The sequence below is a fragment of the Carassius auratus genome, chromosome 25 (assembly GCF_003368295.1).
Source record: "Carassius auratus strain Wakin chromosome 25, ASM336829v1, whole genome shotgun sequence".
Classification (NCBI taxonomy): domain Eukaryota; kingdom Metazoa; phylum Chordata; class Actinopteri; order Cypriniformes; family Cyprinidae; genus Carassius; species Carassius auratus.
In genome coordinates, this window is record NC_039267.1 from 7,689,104 (window position 1) to 7,710,450 (window position 21,347).

Consider the following 21,347-nt stretch of genomic DNA (forward strand, 5'->3'; position numbering starts at 1 on the left):
AAGACCGCAGCACATCCTTCCGTCCGATCCCCGCGCTCCGAGCCTCTTATCACGGATCACCGGCACCAGAACCGAGCTGACTGACACCACGGCGGATCCGCGGCCAGAATGAGGGTGATTTACGTCCAGAACGCCGGCGTGGTCGCTGCTTTCTCGCCTGAGATTTTCTGCGGTAGATTATTAAAACAAAGGAACAACGGAGAAATCATGATCGAACGCGCCACGGGGAAGAGAACACGTCATAACGGAGTAGAATACGTCATAATGTTTTAGAACGCATCATAATAGAATAGTGCACAATAGATACATTGTCGTTCTAATTGTGAATGATACATTGTAGCAGTTTATAAGTGCCATAAAACCACATGGCAGGTGTTTATTAGTTTCTTTTTAATAATATTCCGTTTTAGTCCGTTCATAGCCCTGTTTTATCGTTCATAATTAGCCTGGGATTATTACTTTCCTTTAGATAGCCTACCATAGCCGGCTATAGATAGAACAGATAGACACCTCATTAAAACATGAGTCATTATTGACAATCATAAATTAGTTTTTATGTAACATAATAAACCTTTGCATTGTAATTTATTTATTTATTTATATGCTAATTAGCTATATTAATTAGGTTTTATATTATCTATATTTCAAAGCATTTAGTCAAGATATTTAAACATACAGGGAGGTATAAATCCTCCCACGTGATGGAGACACGTAGGCCAGGTGACCCGCCAGGCCCCTCAGTGGTGGCGGAGGCCTCTGAGGGCCCCGGTGAGGTCAAACGCAGCAGCTCTGGTGTGAAGAAACATCATCACAAACACAACCTGAAGCATCGCTATGAGCTGCTGGAGACCCTGGGGAGAGGAACGTACGGCAAAGTCAAGAAGGCCATCGAGCGCCATTCTGGAAGAGAGGTGAGAGCTTCAAGCATCTGAGAAATAAATCAGTCTAATGTAGTACATCTGAACTGCTATCCAGAAGGTTGTAGTTTCAATTCCTGCTTTACCCTCTAGTTGAAACACACTGTTGTGGTTCCATAGTGATTTCAGATGGAAATGCATTGATACATTTATATATTGAACTTTTGAATCAAATAATCATTTGATAAATGAAAGTAGACTTGGCCTGGATCTTGGGCCGACTGTAGTTTGTAGTTTAGGGTGTCAGCTCTGCTATAAAATCTGTTGTTGTGTTTGGCTCTTTTCGTCCATCTCATGGGAATTCCACCCAACGCGTGTGCGGCGCATGCATTCGCTTGTGCAAGAGCAGATGTTTTAAATCTCATGTAAAGTTGCTCTAATAGTCCCCAATGAAACACATCCCTCTTCAACCAATTGATCGTTTCTGTTGCAGTTGGGTTCAAAGGTGACTGCTGACCACTCTTGGTAAATAATAATGCAACCAGCACCAAATGTGTTAGAGAACTTGAGTTCTGAAACCTCGGGGTGCTAATGAACTCTGACCTAGATGCTAAGTTCTGCTGTGGGTATCTAGGTCAGGCAGGGCTTCAGTGTTCGTTTGTTCATTAATCAAACACACCGGATTCATTCGCCACACTTTGGCACGTGGCTATTGTTGTTGTTTAACGTTGTCCTCTAAATGGCTCGGTCACCACAGAACCTGGAACAGCTACTAGGGGAAATGAAATCTTTCCATTCTGCTAAAGTTATACCAAAAATTAAAATTTGGTTATTTACTCATCCTCATGTCAGTCTTTAAAATGTCTCCATGTTTTTGATCTATTCTTTGAAAGTCAATGGGGTCCAATTTTGTTTAATATTTTGAGGATAAACATTAGCATCTGGTTGATCTGACTAGCTTCTACCAAGTAACTGATGAACTTGGATTAAAATACAGTAGAATTTGATTGGATGTAAAACTTTTGATGACAAAAGTCAAGGGAATAAGCTATGTACGACTGTATAGTTAGTCATGTTTTGTTATTAGCATTTAGCTTAGATTTTTTACCTCAGGAATAGATCTGCAACCCATTCTAGCAGTTGAAATGCCCTCTAGTCATGGATATTTCCATGGAAACACTGTTGTTGGTGACTGTTATGGGCTGTAAGCAGATATATAGCCATCTTTTAGTTTAATAATTTACAATCCAGGCTATTTCACAACACATACAGCCATATAAACACACACAGGTCTGAGTGTATTGGTGGGCAGAGTGCCATCAGAGTGTTGGCAGGCTGTTGAAGAAAGTATGAGCGCACGCTAACAGACCTAAAAATAAAACGGCACACACACTACACATACATGTTTTTTCATTTACCTCAAACTCAGACGCATGGTAAAACATAATTTGTCATGCGTGTTTGTGGGCCCATAAACAAAAAGTCACTCAGGGAGACATGCAGTGTTGTTTTTTTGGCATGAGATTAGTGTACTTAGCAGGAATTAGTCAGAAAAACTGTTAACCGGCCGGACACGCTGTCTGTAAAGAGTTATAGCACAGACATATAGATAACAAGACATAAAAACCACTGATTACTACCATAGAGTATAAACATTAGTCATCACAGAGTCTTAAAACACATCTACACATGCACAGCACTGGAACATTTAGATTTTTTTTCCTATATGTGATAGTGTATTCAAAAATGTAAATTCTGTAAACATGTAATCATGCTCATGTTGTTCTAAACCTATATGACTTTCTTTTGTTAAACAACACACAAAAAAAAAATTAGTGCCCCTTTGTGGCATCGCTGAGAATACAGTGTACTCTCATTGCGTTGAAATATTTTAGTGTGACTTCACACTTTCATACATAGAAGTGATGACATAGTTGCATTTCACATTTTGCAATGTATTTTAAAATGGGCTTACATACCTAGAATAATTTGCATTAATTTTGAAACATGTTCGAATGCAGCGGTGCATTAAATTGGCTTTGCTTGTCTAAGAGTATTTGCATTTGAGTTTAAATTGCATTCTGATTTTCTAAACCAACAGTGTTTGAAATAGCACTTATGCATTACGGAATAGCAACTGAATAACTTGCAAAATTTACCTTTTCTGCTTGCGTTAATAGTGTTAATTGTGTTCTGATACATTTTAGAATGTTAACATGTGAAATCACACTTGCATTCTTATACATTTTGCTTTCACATAGTTATGAATATCATTTTGAAAAATTACACAGTGCAACACTGCATTCAGTCGACCTAAGAGTATTCATCAACTTGCATTGCAATATAAAATTGTTTTCTGAATAAGTCTTTGTGTTCGCATAAGTGCCTTCCAATTTTTTTTTGCATAATAATCTTTGAACTAGAGCTTGCGTACATAGAAACATTTACATACTTTTTTTTATTTTGTGGTCGCATACTTGCATTCCTTTTTTTTTAGCGAAATTATCTTTGAAATAGAACTTTCAAACATAGAAGCATTTACTTTATTTAGTGTAGTTCCTCTAGGTGATGTCCCTTGCTAAACTAACAAACTGAATGTAATGTAATAAAGCTTTACAGTTTGTTATCTCATACACAGACAAACAGAAAGTTCTGACTGTTAATGTAAGCAACAATCCAGAGCAGCATATTCCTGACCTCTACCCCTAAAGCACAGATAACCGAAGACATTGTGTAACATATTCTTCTTTATGGCTTTACCAGCCACAGATTCACCATAATGACCTGAGCAGACAGACAGATAGCATGAGTGTGTGAGCTTTCGCACGTATGAGCTCGTGTTTGCAATGCATTTGTGGGTATCTGAATGTACAAACAAGATTAGAGGTCCACATAATGGTCAGCATTCCTTCCACGTGTGTGTGATAAATGGGTCACATGTTCGTCTGTGAGTGTTTCTGTGAAAAGGTCACTGTGACAGTGCGAAAGCAGACGGACACTTGAAAGGCCATCTTGAGCAGGAAATTAAAATGTTGTGGAGAATTAATATCCTGTATTGGGGCCAAAACAGTCTGATAGATTGTAGTGGGTTTTAAATTCTGATCCAGGGTCAAGTTAGGGTTTAGGGGTGATTGCTAGGGCATTCAGGGTGCTTGCTGGGCTCTAGGGTTGCTGGGTGGTTACTAGTGTGGTTGTCAGGGTTTTGGGGCAGTTGCTAGGGCATTCAGCATAATTGCAAATGTTTGAGGTGATTGCTAGAGTGTCTGGGGTGATTGCTGGATAGTAGCTAGTCTATTTGAGGTGGTTGCTAGATATTTACCTGGGTAGTTGTGAGGGTTTTGGGTGTTTGATAAGTAGTTGCTAAGGTAGTCTCGCTGATTGCTATGTGGTTGCTAGGGTGTTTGGGTGGTTGCTAGAGTGCTAGGGTTGCTGGGTGGTTACTAGGGTGATTGCTAGGGCTTTGGATGGATGATAGCATGATTGTAGTAAATGTTTTTTTGAGTTGTTGAAAAATGGTTTCTAGGCTATTTACATTGATTGCTATGTGAATTCTAGGATATTCACGGAAAATTGCTAGTTTTGTGTAAATGCATTTTCGGGTGGTTCTTGGGTGTTCTTGTTCACCTTGCTAGATGGTAGCTAGGGTATTTAGGGTGGTTGCTAGGTATTTACTCGGAGTGGTTTCTATGTTGCCTGGGGAGATTGCTACAGTGTCAATTTTTACTAATTTTATTTAATTAAAAAGTAGCATACCTCTACACAAGATTTCGAGGTTTCAATCATGTTTCATGACAAAGTATAATACTTGTTCAAATCCCTCTCTTTGCAAACACCATTAATGAAATACAAAAACTCATCTGCGCTTTTATTGATGCTGTATTCTGTTCATTTGGCTCACCGACAGATAAACAAATAAAAAGCTCCACTGGTCAGAATCCTGTTATTGCCTCTGTGATTTTCTTCCTGGAGATTATTTTAAACTCTTGCTCCTGCTGTGTTTGAACAAACTGCAGCATTAGTATCCCTGCCGTCTCCAGCAGACCTGGTGGGAGGTGAATACCTTCAGCTCCACATAACTTCATGAGCTCATGGAAAACGCTCGCTGATGGCTTTCCAATAAAGGTTTGCCCATTCTTCTTTTAGTGCACTGGTCCTGGTTTCTGGATTTGTTTATGTCTTTTTATTCCACATAATCAGTTTTGAAGCATTCCGCTAGGGCTTGCCTTTTATGGATATAGTCAGTGGTTTACCTTCAGCACCTCGGAAACATGTGGTTTTGGTTTCTCCAAGAAACACGGCGGTCTGCCTGCTTGCTCACCATTAATGACAAGACACGGGCTATTCTGAGAATGGATGAGTGGATGGACATGTTATAGGGACCATCACTGTGGGAATTACATCACAAAACAAAAGGAATTGACAAAGGGCTTCCTCTTTTCCAGCTAGGCTTTGTCATCAGCTCACTCATTGTTCCAGTTGTTCTTTAAATGGATGTGTAGCACGTGCCTGGGAGTGTGCGATAGGACAGAAATAGACAGGAAATCACTACCCAGATATAATTTCCTCTTTCCTCCCCATGACATTATCCATCATTCAGTCAACAGGGCAGGCATCTCCAGTTCTAGAATGTTCGTTTCTGGAGTTCTAAAACTCCAGAGGAACTGAATGTGGAACCTCATGGCTTTTATTGTATTATTAAAAAAAATAATAATAATAAAAAAAAAAAAATAAATAAAAAAAAAAATATATATATATATATATATGTATATAAACAATACACAAAAAAAAATTGTTTGATCATTTCCATGAATTTTATTAATGTGAGTGATGAAAACTTGAAAAATCTCCAAATTCAGCGGGTGAAATAAGGTGTTCAGGTAATGTGATCATATAGAGACATCAGTGCAGTGTCCTCAGGGCCCACAAGAGCCGAATAAAGACATGAGAGAGCTTTCATTCCGCTTCCAAACACTGCACCCTCATTTTCTCAAAAAAACATCAGGAAAATTACACAGCACAAGGCTGCAAAATATGCTCAGCCGTGGTGTGTGTTTATGGGATAATTCTGTGTGTGCGATGGGATGATTACACCTCTCTGTCTGAAGAATCTTCTCAGGTGTTTTTCTGACATTCAGAAATAGAATGTTTTTTTCAGAGCCATGGCTAAGTGGTTAGCTATGGTGCTAATCTTTGCAATATGAGTTCTAAGCTAAGAAAAACATAACATTTTTAATATCTTTTGACAAAGGAGAGATTGAAACTGAACCTTTTTCTTCTCTTCAGGTTGCCATCAAGTCTATCAGGAAGGAGAAGATTAAAGATGAGCAAGACATGGTTCACATTCGGCGAGAAATTGAGATCATGTCGTCCCTTCGCCACCCACATATCATCTCTATATATGAAGGTATCTATCTCTCGAACTCAGCAATAAATAAAACATACAATTCTAGTGAATAATTTATAATATTTCATTAACTATTAATACAGTTTTGTTGTGAAGGACAGTAAATGTTTCTGGGCATCACCCCACCCAAGCATCTGGCGCTGCTGCCGGCTCCTGTCACACGTCCAGAATCGGTTCTCCTCTTTTTACAGAATCTCTCCTGTCCGCCATCGCTTTCCACAGAACAGCAGGGAATGCAAGCCAAGGCCTCGGATTGCAAATACAGTTTAAAGAGAGAGGGGTAACAGAGTTAACATAACACAGATTTACTGTGTCAAAGAGAGTAAAATGTTTTATTCATGAAATAATATTCAAATTAAACTGGATCAGTCACGATGTGAATGTGACTTTACTCACTTCTGACCAGCATGTGTTTCAACGGTTAAGATCTCCAGTGAAACTCTGTGTTGATTATTTCTATTAAAGACATTTTTGCTGCCGTCTGGTTTTCCACGGTGGGCCTGGCGAGCTCTCGGCGTGCTGACTCGACATTTTTTCCACCTAAAGTCCGTCTGGGTTTATAGGCCAGTTTATTTTTGAAGAGTTGCCGTATTTATCTTTGTTCGGTCTCATGACTCCGCCTGTGTTGTGGTTGGCCCGACTCAAAGAGGGGAGAACACCTCTTTAAATGAGTCTCTGGAGTTACCAGCTCTAAATGAGTCTCTGTAGACACTTTTTTTTTTTCTTTCTCGTGTCTGGCTTTGTCTTTCATTGCTCCAGTGTCAGAGTGTCTTTCTGTTTTAATTTTGTGAGGTTTTAAATTATGTTTATGGGTTTGGGCTGGTCGTGGAAATTTTCAGATAGAGGAATGAATGTGAATTGTTTGTGTACCAGTTTAGCTGCATTAACTTCCCAGAGGACTATTTTTATAACTCAAAGGTAGCTCTCTGATTGCCCACAAGTTTAAGAGTTACGAGTATTAAAAGTTTTTCCTAAAATTCCACTTGAGCAAAGTCTCCTTTTAGAGAAACAATTGAGATGACCTCATTTAGGATTTTCCTTTCCTACAGGCTGCATATCATGGTCTAATTTATCGCTGAGCTCCGATATTTAGCATCACTGTAAGAAGACTGAGATTTACTCTCTTTGACACAGTAAATCTGTGTTATGTTAACTCTGTTACCCCTCTCTCTTTAAACTGTATTTGGGCTTGCATTCCCTGCTGTTCTGTGGAAAGCGATGGCGGACAGGAGAGATTCTGTAAAAAGATGAGAACCGATTCTGGACGTGTGACAGGAGCCGGCAGCAGCGCCAGATGCTTGGGTGGGGTCATGCGTATGAGGATTTTTGGGGTTTTGAAGAAACAGCCACTTTCTGCTGCGTCGGACTATAATTTGCTGTGTTCGTTCCTCTGGATTTTCCGGCTTCTCCTGGTCATTAACAGATTCTGCTGTGACCCGCTGAACTTTCTGGACTGGCCACTACAAAACAAAGTCTTTTCATTTTTATGCATCCAGTAGTTTTGTCCTTGTACTTTTTCATTGCGGGTTGCATTCTGAAGAAACAAGGCGCCACCGTACATGTTTATTTTTGACTGGACGTCTCCCTGTTGAAGCCTTGGCCTGTGTATAGTAGACATGGGTCATGTTATTCAAATGGTCATTTACTGAGGTCTACAAATTTATCTAGGTTTTTTCTTAACTTCTATAAAGATACTTACTGTACTTCTGTAATACTTAATGGGAAATAAAGGATAAAAATACTGGACAGCTTTATTGTGAATTGTATTTCTCAAAAATTACTTTTTTTTACTAATCATTAATTAAACAGTTTAAACAAACGTATATGTATGAAATATCATGCATAAACATACAAGGTATAAATAAACTGATCAGATTTTCATGATATTGTTTTATTCTGCAGTGTTTGAAAATAAGGACAAGATAGTGATCGTCATGGAATATGCTAGTAAAGGTGAACTCTATGACTACATCAGCGAACGCAGACGCCTGACTGAGAGAGAAACCCGGCACTTCTTCAGGCAGATCGTCTCTGCTGTGCACTACTGCCACAAGGTATATGCACCATTCTTATCTCTCTATTTCTCTTTCTCAATCCCATTCTCTTCTCAGAGAGAGCCTCATGTTTCATCAGGGTTTCCTGCAGAGCTGCACGTGCGCTTATTCGATGAAATCGGGCCGTTCAGTGTGAGTCTATTATCTTTGGCTCTTGTCAGATTGGGAGGAATCTTGGAACAGACAACTGATGTGAAACGGTTTTGCATCATGGGTCACACATTTCAACGTTTAGCAGAGCTGTCAATGGAGTAATAAACCACTCATTTGTAAATTTCCTTGAAGTCTTGTGCCTGTGTAAAAGGGCTTCCCAGTTTCTTACAATTGTACGTTAGGATTGCATTTGGAATTGGATTCCCATACCTGCATACCTTATTGAACAACATCAAAATGCTGTCTAATTAGACAGATGACTAGTGCCACGTTTCCACCACTGGAACTTTACCCAGGAACTGGGGCTTTGGCCTGGTACTCGGTGTGCTTCCACAGCAGGAACCAGGACCTAAATAAAGTTCCGGGTAAAAAAATTGCCCCGTCCCTGCTTGCGAGGTAGTACTTTTTCAAAGGTCTGGAACTTTCAGGGGTTGGACTTAGGCTCTAAATAGTCTGATTGGTCGAGTTCATTCAGCATTTTATATTAACCACCATTTATTCTGATAATTTTCAAAATATTACTGTTATTGTGTAATGAAATGTAGTTTTTTTAGTATTTAGAAACACATCACCGGACTATTTGCCTAATCTTCACGGTACATTAGACTGCGGTGGAAACGCAGAAAGCAACAGGTCGGGGTGGTTGGGGGATTTGGAGGGGGGTGGGTTGTTCCTGGTACAGTTGTTTCGGGTAATTTCAGTGGAAACGTGGCTTAGGTTTTGAAACAGCCAGAGTTTCAGATTAAACAGTCCCATTTCCCCATGATGCACTGCTCAGAGTCAATCAAGGTCCCTGTAGGCCTTCACTGGGTGGGTTGGTTTGCAGCTGAAGATGACGTGATGTCATATCTCAGGGCAGAGGAGCTTCCAGACACTAGAGGGGAGTGTGATGAGTCATCATTGCCATGGGCAACCACAATGTGGGGGGATTTTTGGGTGGGGTCGGCCAGAAGACATAAGAAAGCAGCCTGTTAAACTGTCGATTTATAGTCCCATCTGCTAAACGCTGTGCATGCTGAACACATGCATCTTTCATGGTCATCAGACATGTGTAATGAACTCTCTCAGATCCTAAACCCCTTGTGGCTGGGTTTCCAGGCATGCTGTAACCCGAATGCTGTTTGTTACTTTAAAGGAAACACAAGGACTAACTGCACAGTCATGTTCCAATCAAAAACTGGTGTCTGAACAGAACTGGAATTACAGAGAGTGTTTGTGGAACAGATGTCAGTGGTTATTAATGATTCTGTTGGCTATGACAGTAATACCTCAGTTCTCTAAAGTGCATTCTGATGCTTTCTTTACAGAATGGTGTTGTTCACCGGGACCTGAAACTGGAAAATGTGCTACTGGATGAAAACTGTAACATAAAGGTGAGAATGCATCTGAAACGGTGGTTACGTCCTAGTTTACATCTTATATAGTGTACAACATTAGGATTAGTACGTCACACAAAATAGTACATGGAAAAGATGCTGTACTGATTCCAGTAGATTTTATTCACCTCAGTAGTATTAAATGCAAGTATTTAACTTAAAAATTAAGAAATGGTGTGGTTCATTCGTGAAATATAAGCAGAACGAGCAGGACATTGGGAAAATCACTCCTTCTGAAAACAAACACTTACTCAGAAGTAAACTTTTTGTTTCAATAAAACTAAACACTGACATCTCTGTCGTTCATTCAGATTGCTGATTTTGGTCTGTCCAACCTGTATCATAAAGACAAGCTCCTACAGACCTTCTGTGGTAGTCCACTGTACGCATCGCCAGAGATCGTCAATGGCAGACCATACTGTGGTCCAGAGGTAAGGCATGCTCAGATAAAGAAGGCTCTACAAGCTGCTCTTTATGTTGAACTTTTTTCCAGGGTCATAAAAACATGCTGGAATGGTTAACCACAGGCCTACATGACGTGATGCACAGATATAAACCCTTGAGGTTTGTATCATCATAAATGAAACACCCCACAGTTTCATTATGCTGGCGTGTGAAATCCACTGTGAGCGGCTGTGATCTATCAGAGACAGTCTGTGTGGTTAGTGAAGCCTTATTCTGCTCTTTGATGGGATTATCCTTCCACAGACCCCTAGGAAGAGGCAAACACGTGCCTTGTGCTTCCCTAACTGAACAAGGAGAGCAGCTGGAGTTTCTTTCTCCAAGTATCTCTGATTATACATGTCAAACCTCGGTCAGAGTTGAAAGGTTCTTTAGAGCTTAAATGTGCCTCTCTTGTGGTATATAACTCAGGGCTTTTCAAAATAAAAGAAGTATAGTGTGCCTTATTGACTTTAGTGTGCAATAATTTGCTGCAGTTTTGCTCAAGGGTACAGAAAACACTACAATGTAGAGGATGTAATCAAAATGGTCAAACTCTTTTGAGCCGATAAACAGCCTGAAACCAACAAGAAAGGGAGACTGGTACTGTCTGATGCCATTTCTGCTTGCTAGAGACTCAAAAAAGTCATGCCATCAATAGATTGAGGCATAAAAGCACAGCCAGCACTAAACATCCCAGTCTTGTCATGTGATTTCTATCCCCCCTCTATATGACAGGATATCTTAAGTGTCATTGATTTAACAGTTAGTAGTAGTAACTCAGTGTTCTTTTAGAGTCAGCTGACATCTATTCCATCCTTTATTTGCAGGTAGACAGCTGGGCTCTGGGGGTGTTGCTGTATACGCTAGTCTATGGTAGCATGCCATTCGATGGAGGGGACCACAAAAATCTAATTCGACAAATCAGCAATGGAGAATATCGAGAACCATCCCAGACATCAGGTACTGGTCTTGCACAGGCTCTTTTAGACAAAGTTTAGAATATATTTTATATATTATTACTCATATATCCAGACAAATTTGTCTCTTGTTCATGATAAACAAAAAGCTTGTTTGGTCTTTTGTTTAGATGCTCGTGGTCTTATTCGCTGGATGCTGATGGTCAACCCTGAGCGGCGAGCCACAGTGGAAGACATAGCCAATCACTGGTGGGTAAACTGGGGTTGGAAGACCAGTGTGTGTGACTGTGAATCACAAAGGGATGCTGGCTCGCCCATGCTGGCTCGTCTCATTGACTGGCAGAACCGGACCGAACCTCGACCCATTAAAGTCATCCGTTCTGAGCCATTTCTGCTTGTCCGTCAGCGGCCCAAAAAGTCCAAGAAAGAGAATGATGTCGGTGTGTCCCACTGTAATGGAGAGGACAGCCTGGGCCAAAAGAGACCAAAGGGCATCCTGAAGACAAGAACTTCTGAAGAGCAACGCTCTCCAAGTCTGGAAGAAATAGAATCCAGTGTGGGAACCCCAGAGAAAGAATCTGGGCCTGAAGGTGAAGAGGGTGAGGAGGAGCAGGGGCTAACAGGCAACTCTCATACCAAGGCAGTCCCTATCCTTACGAAGAAGGGAATCCTTAAAAACAACCAACAACGGGAATCTGGGTACTATTCTTCCCCAGAGCGCAGCGAGTCCTCTGACCTGCTAGGTGGCAATATGACACCCCTCGCCGCCAGCTCACCACCAAAGCGAGCGGTTGGTAGAAAGGGGATCTTGAAGCGCAACGGGAAGTATTCTACATACAGTGGCGCTCCTCCTTTGAGTGTCCTAGGGGAACCAGCACCTGGTGACTCCGGCTTATCCCGCAGTCAGAGTCGCCCATCTAGTATTGTTAGGGAGGATAGTGATACCATCACAAACAGTTCCTTCAGTGGGACTGACTGGCCCCCACCCAGAGCCCGCCCCAACATCAGAGGCTGCGCGTCTGCAGAAAACCTTCTCCAGCTGGCCAACTTTAAAGGTCTCCAGGCAGCTCCTCCCCTACATAGCGGGAAATTCAGCCGAGGAACACAGGGCTCTCCGGCGGATAACAGCAGCTTTTCTCTACTAGGAGATCTTGATGATATGACTCAGGTGTACCAACAAGCCCTGGACATCAGCAGCAACCTGTCATAGGGATGGGGGCCAGTTGAGAGGGGCCTACAAAAAAAGAAGTTGGAGCAAGTGGAAGGTTTTTGTGTGGCATGTTGTTGACAACCAGTGCAAAACTGGGATTCTATGAATGAGTCCTTTTTCAATGGGATGATATTGGAGGTTGTACACAACCAAACCTTAACTCCTAACCCTTAACCCTAATCCTACCCTATCCTACTTTACCTTTACCCAACCAAATCTTATACTCAGTTAAAATCTGTATCAAATACAACTTGGGAAACTACAGCCTAGGGGGATTTAAGGGTTTGAAGTAAGTTAAGTTGGTACTCTGGGACATTTCTCCCCATATAGGCAAGGAATAAAATGAAATGTTTACATATTAAGTATAAGGTAAGTTAGAATCAAAGTAAGGCATCATGTAACGGCAGCCTTGATGAAACAAAAATAAGAGCCAACCTGAATTTATCAAGCACCTTAAAACTCTCACAGAGCACATGTCGTTTTTGATCTTTACTTCCCAAAAAAAGAAACCAGGGTCTTGCTCCAAATGAACTGTTGTGTATTATTTATTAATATTTTTTTTTGTAGATTTAGTGATACAAAACTGGTGTGGTCTGGCAGTACTGGAAGAATAAGAAACTGAAATCTCTCATTGTCCTTGATGGGAACTGACATATATAATTGTTATTTTTCTTTCTTGGTTATTGTGCTATGTCATTTATATGTAAGGTATGCATATGTAACGATCAAACTCGTATTGATCCTATGAGTCTAATCATATCTATGGAATTATAGAAGTGCCTCTTTGTTTGTTTAATTTTTTTTTATTCATATTAAATTATGTATGTCATTTCCTCAAGGTGGAGAGATGCCAGAGGAAGCTGTCATCAGATGAACAGCATTTTATTATTTTTATTTTGTTATTTTATTTTAGAGTTTGTATTGAATGCTTAGAAGAGCTTCAGGACCTCTGAGCACAAAGCCTACCCTACAGAGATTTCAAGGTTAAGTTTGCCCCACTACTGAGGCCAGTACTTTAGAGTGCATTATTCAAGAAGAATAGTCAGTCCATGATCGCCTTGAAAGGAAGTTTATTTTCAGAAACCGCTGGGTAATTCAAGGTTCCAACATGCTGTATTAGTTGTTTTTGATTGAGCCCTGACAGGAACATGTGTGTGTGCACCATGTGTTTCTCTGGAATGGTACTCTTGTGGTTTCTTGATTGGGTTAGGTGACTGTTTAGAGTTCTGGACAGCCTCACCTTAACAAGGTTTAACTCAAGGTAGAAGTGTCAGACACAATCTCAGCTCCAAAGAATGTTCAGACGGAGACAAGCTTGTTTGGCAATTTCCAAAGGTTCTGGACTGTAGGAACATTGTCTCTCCTGGTGTTTATCTGTTGATGCTTAGGGATTATAATTCCTCAGATCCAAGAATAACGGATTATTGGTTCTCTGTTGAACTCTGATGTCCAAAACACTCCCGTTAGAGCTAAAAAAAAACAAGTAGACCTATTAGTTTCAAAGCAGTGATGAGGCAGCAAATTCCAAAGGCTCTTTAGAGGCATGTTTGGACTAGATCTTAACACCACGACCCAGAGAGCTTCCCTGTATTGAAATTTAATGGGACAGAAGCGTTATTGTTTTAGAATCTATAGTTCTTTGTTTGTTGTCTACCTGCAAAATTTCAAGTGCAATTTTAGTTTTAAGGCTGATGTCTAAACGTTTTTAGAAGGCAAGTGTGAAGTAGCTGTAGTAAAAGGAGAGGTTTTAGCAAGGTGTTTATGTTCATGAAAGTATTTATGGATGGAGGACACTTTTCCAGTAAGAGGGACACATTGAATTATTCACTGGAAAGGATGACGTAGCTTTTTATTTTGCTGCATGTGAAGAAAGACTAGTGTAAGTGTAGAAATAGCGAGACGAAAGTAGATGAAAGGATAAAGGAAGAATTTTGTACCAAAGAAGGAGCTTATGGTGGAAATGTCAGAGTAAAGAAATGCTAAGTTAGCTAATTGGCTATTAGCATTAATAGAATATTCTTTTGCACCAAACATTTCAACAGAAACCGATCATGGGAGGCATTTTGTTCAAAGGAGGTCCTGGGTAGATATTATAGACACACCTAATGTGTATTGTATCTTACTGCATTTCTGTATTGCATTGTATTGTCAACTGGATTCAGTGATCAAATTATACTATGTTAGTATTTTTATGTTATTGCGCTTCTGTTTTTGATTCTCCAAAATATTATTATTGATTTACCTTACAGAAGAACGTTGTGCGTATAATCAACGATCTCTCCTGGTCTTTACAGGTTTTCAAGTGCAGACATGCAGTGCCAATGCTAATGTCTAGCATTCGCATAAACAGTCGACCAATCACAACTACTGCAGTTTCATCAGGGTCATTTGTCAGAAATGTCAAAAGCCGCCTCAGATTTGACCCAATATTTGGTGTCACGATATTCACTTGTCTACCTTTTTTGTCTTAATACTTTAGGACGAAGTTGAGCATCAACCCAAATGTGCCATTGCTAACCATAGTGCCATCCCAAGTGAGATTAACGGAGGCGGCCATTGCGAATCAAATTCAAACATGCTTTAAGCCAAACTGGAAATACCTGGTGCATATTAGTCAGAATCAGCATAGAGGAAAACTTGACTGGATATTGTTTAATGACAGTACTGAAATGGTAGTATTATTATGTTATTTATGCATTATTTTATTCTAATTAATTACTTTTGTTGGTCAATGCCACAATCTTTTTTGGGGGGTTTGGTAACAGTTTGAGAAACAAGGACTGCCAAGGTATTTTTCGTTAGGTGCCTTTGCTATCTTTTATTATTTTTGTTTAATTTTTTGATAATAAAATTATTAAAATGGCATTTTTTTACTCTATTTATTGGTGGTGAAGCCATTTCATTTAACAGCAGTCATACAAAGTGTGCATGTGTGAGCTTGTGTCTAGACAGAAACAAACACTTAAAGACAACTGGCGAAATAACAAAATAACAGAGAGATGGTGCATCATGGTCGTGTGGTTGTGTGCAAAGCTTTGGTGGTGTATTCAGCTGCTTTGGTTGTTGTTAAGTGGAGATATCTCGCTAACCAGTAGTGTTTTGTACCACAAAACCAAATCTGTGTAAAACCAACTCAATAAATGAATCATTTCAAAGGAGGTGATATCTGTGTCCACTTCATTTGACTGCACTAAAGGTTTGTTTTTGCATTCATAAGTCAAGGAATGTCCTGCATCCAATATTTATCAGTTAGTAGACCTCAAATCTTTCCATTGATTTGCATCCCCTCTTGTGTTAAACAGGTTTATTATGACATAATGGCGAGTAAATGATGACAGAATACTAATTCTTGGGTGACCTATCTTTTTAAGCAGGCCAAAGATTTTACACAAGCCCAAAGTACGGAAAACTGTGCATGAACGAGAGACAAGATCTGAAGGGAGAAATATATAAAGGGGAGGCTGGTGTCTTTGCCAGCGTTAATTTGATCCAGAGCTGCTCCCCAGGGTCCACGGAAACAGAACAAGAGAGCGTTTTAGCCGCATGCCAGAGAGAAAGAAATTTAGCAGACCTGCTGCACAAACCAGACCGACACAAATACAGTTGTGCTACTACTACGGTCTTTGATTTTCTGCATTTAAAAGTCCTTCGGTGTGTCTCAATCTCCTGTCAAGTTCAGTAGTACAATTTCAAGTCCTATTGCCAAAAAGACTACCCAAAATGCACTTTAAAAACCATTGTGCACCAGCTGCTCACTGCATTTACTTGCTGGATATGTCTTCTTAAATCTGCTTCGATCTTAAAAAGAGTAAATATTAGCTAAACAAAAGCAGTATTCAAATGAGAACCATTTTATAAACTGCAATTAGCCTACTAGCAATTATATGCATTGAGTCTCCAGATCGGTACTCAGCAGGTGGCCTGGCTTTTGCTCTGAACTTGTTATTTGAAGCTGTAATACCGATCCAGGAACTGTGAGAGATTATGACTGATTATTATTGCTAAATGGACCACACACAGAAAGACGAGTCATCTCACGCACGCTAATCAATTCAAGATACTTTAAGAAGTCTAGATAGCACTCGCACATATTCAGACTTACTGTAGTCCACAACAGAAGAACAGACACATCTGCTTTCTACTTTCCTCTCCCCCTACCCACGGATCAACCTCTCACTCGCTTTCTCTCTCTGTAGTGGTTTGAAAAAGTTCCAGACATTCCTGAAAGGATTCCGCTCGGCAGCAGCCAGTCAGCAATGAATTCCAGAATAGCAGTACAACGGCTAAAAATAGAGACGAGGAGGATTCGATGAAAGTAAGAAAGAAAAGTACTCTGGGGGTACCATGGTACAAAATGGTTTAATAATTGCGATAATAAAAAAAAAAAGTAGCCTAACCGATATTATACAAATAATCTAAAAAAACATGGCGTTATTGTACTGAAAATAATACCACATAGGCTAATTTTACACGGATGGTATTGATAGGCTGCTTTGAAGAATACCATGTCCAAAAACCATAGTACCATGGTATACTGTTTAATACTTTTATGTAAGTATAATACTAAGTGTTAGCATTCACATGATTCTCTGTGGTACTAGATACGGTATGGTGCATATAAAAAAATAGCACTGTGGTACTTTTTGTTAGTTAAATACTGAATGGTTATTATATTTATACCAATGTATTTACAGTAATTGAACGTATTTAATGTAATTATATAGTATTCCGTGTTTCTTCCAAGAACACCAAAATATGGTGGTATCATGACACTTCTTTTAAGTGTATTAAATAATAATGATTTACCATCTGATAGTTTCAACAGGCCGCAGTAAAAGAGCATCTTTTTTGTATGTGATTCAGTTTCTGAGCTCCTGCTGTGTTTTAACCAGTGCTGTAAATGCTCAATGAGAAGTATCACACCACCAAAATATTTTCAGGAAGACATTACTATCCCAGGATAAACTCCCGTCCATCAACTCAAAAGCTCTTTCCTCTGAAGCTCTGCACCTCCTGGGGCTGTTTTAGCACTTATTAAGTGTTGTGTTAAGAACTTCTATGGAAGTTAGGGCAGATCTTCTGTGGATGTTTGTTAGTTTCTGTGCAAGCCTTCATTTCTTCCTGCCGACCGTTTGCGCTAAATCTTTCGGTATCCATTTAAAACTGCAGGAAACACTCACTGATGCATAAAGAGCTTCATGTGTCTCAGTGGCAGAGGAAGAAAGAGTTTTTGGAACATCTGCCCTCTTTTTAAGAAGGAATGGAAACAGTTTTAAAGCAAACACTTGGAGTTGCAGCTGTGTTTTATTTGAGAGTCGGTGATTCTGTACGAAGACAGATAGGTTCTAAAAAGACAGATTGGTCTGTGCAGATCCAATAAACTGATTCACAAATTTCTTTCCTAATTTGTGAATCAGTTTGACCAAATGAACAATAAACAAAGAACCATGTTTTGTTTTAAGGAACAGCAGATTCTACAATGATGAGATCAAAAAGCATCTCCTAAACCCTATTGGCACTTGTTTAATGCTGTTTACTTGCGATTAGATCACTTGAGACAAATATTAATACCATATGGTCATAAATATACGTTCTGTAAATAAATACTTGAAGTAGATGAACTTCTTTTTTCTCCTGCCCCTTTTTTTCCGGGGCAGTTTTCTGTGATTAAAGCTTTTTTTATTTCTCTTTCCATTGCTCTCGCTTCCTCTCATTCAGCCTTCTTCAAATAAACTTCGACGTCTGAATCCGAGAAGGGGAAAAGCGTTTATGCCGAGAGCAGTTTGGAAAGGGCTGTGAGTGGAATCTTTAAGATTTTATTTGTGGGAAAGCGCTAAAGAAAGTGCTGATGGATTCTACATGCTGTAGATTTAAAGCCGAAGCTGAGAGCGTTTGGCATGTGAAGACTCTAGTTAACCTTCATTCATGCGGGATTACAAGCGTGGCCTGATTTCAGCCCAGCCCATTACAAATGGGGAAATAGAGAGAGTTAGCCATAGGAAAATAAGATGTGTGACTGATTTGTCCTGTAAAAATTGTTGGATTCGGTTCTTTAAGGGCTCACTAAGAACCATACTGAAGCAGTTTTTCATCTCTTTTTATCCCTTGTTCATCATCCTATCCAAAAAAAATGGTTTAAGGATATTTTGCTAACATTTCATTTAGGCTTATGCCCCAATAAGACAGAACCAGAAGAGGAGAGAATAGAAAAAGGGATTGGATTCAAGGACACTCAGTTCAAACCCAGTAGGTCTTTGTGTTCGTGGTGGTCTCTGCCTGTCACAGTTGAAGGTTTATGATCCCGGATCTGGCCCTTGTGGTTCACCGTTCTCGTAAAAAAAATCTGAGGTCACCTCTCAAACACACACACTTTTCTGTGAGGTCGAAACCTCATAAAAATGCATAATCTTCTAATCTTAAAAATTATTATTTTTAATTATTTCTGACAATCAAGGGTGTTTGCATCTAAGATAGTTTAATAGGCCTAAATGGTTATTGTTTAGCTACTTGTGTGTGGCTTGAAAATGCAGATTCCTGATTATGGTTTGATTTCATTTCGGAACAAAAGGAACAAAACAAGCAGCAAAATTTTGTGTAAAATGTAAGTTATACATTGTTAACGTTTTTGTTTATGGAACTGTTGTTAAGAAGGAATATCTCTCAAGATAATTTCCAAATATCATAGACGGAGTGGGATCGTTTGATCATTTGGGGAACCTAGCAAACTATTTTCCTCCAGTCTGAGCGTGTGAGAACAGCTATTTTGGGAGGGAAAGTTTAAGATACCATCTTCCTTAGCTGTCACGAAGGGAGGAAAACTCCTGATATCAAAGCTAAATTGGCCTCTCTGAAATATCCCTTTATGACGGATGGCATTCTGGCCCCTTTTCCTCTTAAAAGGGAGGGATTTTACTTTGTACAACAGCAAGTGAAATGTTGCTGGGAAAACAAATGAAGAGATGGTCCTTTGAAAAGCAATCCCTCTCTCAGCAGACTGACCCCCCTGTTGCTCGTGCAGCTGATGAAAGATTCCCTCCTCCTTCCCCTGCTTCCATCGCACGCAACTCACGGGAAAACCTGAGGGGTGGAGAATAGGGTCAGGACTCGGGAAGACCGATAGAAGGGGGGAGTGAGACAAAAGAGGTCAGGAGATGAGGACCAAAATGATGAGTAAGATGTTTCTAAGATATATATATATATATTTTATTAATGTTTTTTTATTGTTTCTATGTCAAACATTTTTATTGTTATATGTCATACAACTATGCCAACTGCAAAACTATATAATGCAAATTAAAACAGTAAAACTTTACAGTATCATGTAAACAAATATGTGCAGTGTGCAGAAGAATGTGTGTCCTATCGTTCCTGTTTATTAAAATTAAGATGTTCTTGGTAATCTGAACGACAAATATAAAAAAATATATTTTTAAAAATCCATATTTTGAAACTATCCCAGTGAAAAGAAGGAGTGAATTTCTGCTCACATGTGAAAACTATGAAATAGTTCTAATTAAACTATAGTTTCTAGTAACACCTGTGTCAGTAACAGGGTTGACAAAAAATACTAAAACATGACATATAATCATAAAATAATAAATTACATAGCCTGAGATGGCAGATTTACAATACAAATACAAATACAATTTCTTGTCATTTTAAGTTGTCTTCATTTCCAGTTTTGGGGAAAGTTAGTTTTAAAAGTAATGCACGAGACGTGGGCTTATGATGTCATCCTTTCAAAAAAATATACAAATTCACTGTCCACATGAAAACGCTCTCTCCCAAAACACCGGATCCGTGTGGCCGAAACGCCTATCTGATAAAAAAAATGTGTGCATATTCACAGAAACGCGTCTCCGTGTGGACGGGGGCTTGAGAGACACTGTCACTCTGAGAGGCTCTTTTTATACCCAATCATGTTGCCAATTAGTCTTTCGTCGGCCCCTCCCCAAAACGGCCATTGTCCAATCACACATCATAGCAACCGTTACTATGTGAGCAGTTCCGACAAACTTTGACTCCAAGCAAGATGGTGAAGTGGTGCGCCGACGGCATTTGTAAATCGGACACTAGATAACGTTACCCCCGAGAGATTGTTTGGAGGAGTCGTGTTCTTCCCATTCCCAAAGCCGAAAACACTACGTGAGCGGTGCCTAAAATGGATAAAACCGTGTGGACGGCCCCACTCCCAGTTAAATGTGTCAGACATGTAACGTTAGGTTTAGCTAGCTAACATACCCTTGTATTTGGACAAAATAGCTCCTCGCAATAGACAATAATAGACCATAACATATGAAAGAGAACTTTCCTGGCAGTGCAAGAGCATTACTGGTCCGCAAGGCTGTGCTGTTGCATTTGAGGTACAGGTCATGGGGTTTCTCAGATTTCGCTTGAGACCGGTAAGCATTAGCCTCGGTAGTAGTCTCCTTCATTGCGTATTTTTATATTTTGAATATATCCCTCCACTGCATACTTTAACCCCTTTTGCCTCGATCTGGAGGATATCGCAGAGGTATTGCTAGAAAAAAATGGTATACCTCTTCCCGTCATGGCAATCTGTCGCGCTGGTCGTGTTTGACCATTTGTTTGTCGGAGGTAGCAACAGTAACTAAGGGGGGCGGGGCTCGGCGAAAGGCTAATTGACCTAATAAGTTGCAAATTGCTCCTCCAGCTGTTCCTCATATGTACATTGAACTTTTTTTCCGGCCTCTTATTGCTACCTGTCCCAACTTTTTGGGAATGTGTAAATCTCATGAAATCCAAAATCAGCCAATATTTGGAATGACATTTCAAAAGATTTCAAAAGAACATTTCAACATTTTATATGTTATCTATATTCTATTATGAATAAAATATAACTTTATGAGATTTGTAAATTATTCCATTTCTTTTTTACTCACAATTTGTACAGTGTCAAACCTTTTCTGGA

At 39.7% G+C, this 21,347-nt stretch overlaps 1 protein-coding gene across 1 annotated transcript; it reads left to right on the forward strand.

The window, feature by feature from the left end:
• Nucleotides 1-607: 607 nt before the first annotated feature.
• LOC113043172 (NUAK family SNF1-like kinase 1) lies at nucleotides 608-15,578 on the forward strand. The gene is made up of 7 exons (XM_026202391.1): nucleotides 608-911; nucleotides 6,141-6,261; nucleotides 8,164-8,315; nucleotides 9,776-9,841; nucleotides 10,156-10,275; nucleotides 11,116-11,248; nucleotides 11,376-15,578. The coding sequence occupies exons 1-7, from the start codon at nucleotides 702-704 to the stop codon at nucleotides 12,413-12,415; spliced, it is 1,842 nt and encodes a 613-aa protein (XP_026058176.1). The 5' UTR covers nucleotides 608-701; the 3' UTR covers nucleotides 12,416-15,578.
• Nucleotides 15,579-21,347: the final 5,769 nt, after the last annotated feature.

What these genes read in the sequence shown, in the direction of transcription:
- LOC113043172 (XM_026202391.1), top strand. Translation starts at nt 702, where the DNA reads ATGGAGACACGTAGGCCAGGTGACCCGCCAGGCCCCTCAGTGGTGGCG. An exon ending in CTGTGCACTACTGCCACAAG is followed by an intron (nt 8,316 to 9,775) that starts GTATATGCACCA and finishes CTTTCTTTACAG; the next exon opens with AATGGTGTTGTTCACCGGGA. An exon ending in ATGAAAACTGTAACATAAAG is followed by an intron (nt 9,842 to 10,155) that starts GTGAGAATGCAT and finishes TCGTTCATTCAG; the next exon opens with ATTGCTGATTTTGGTCTGTC.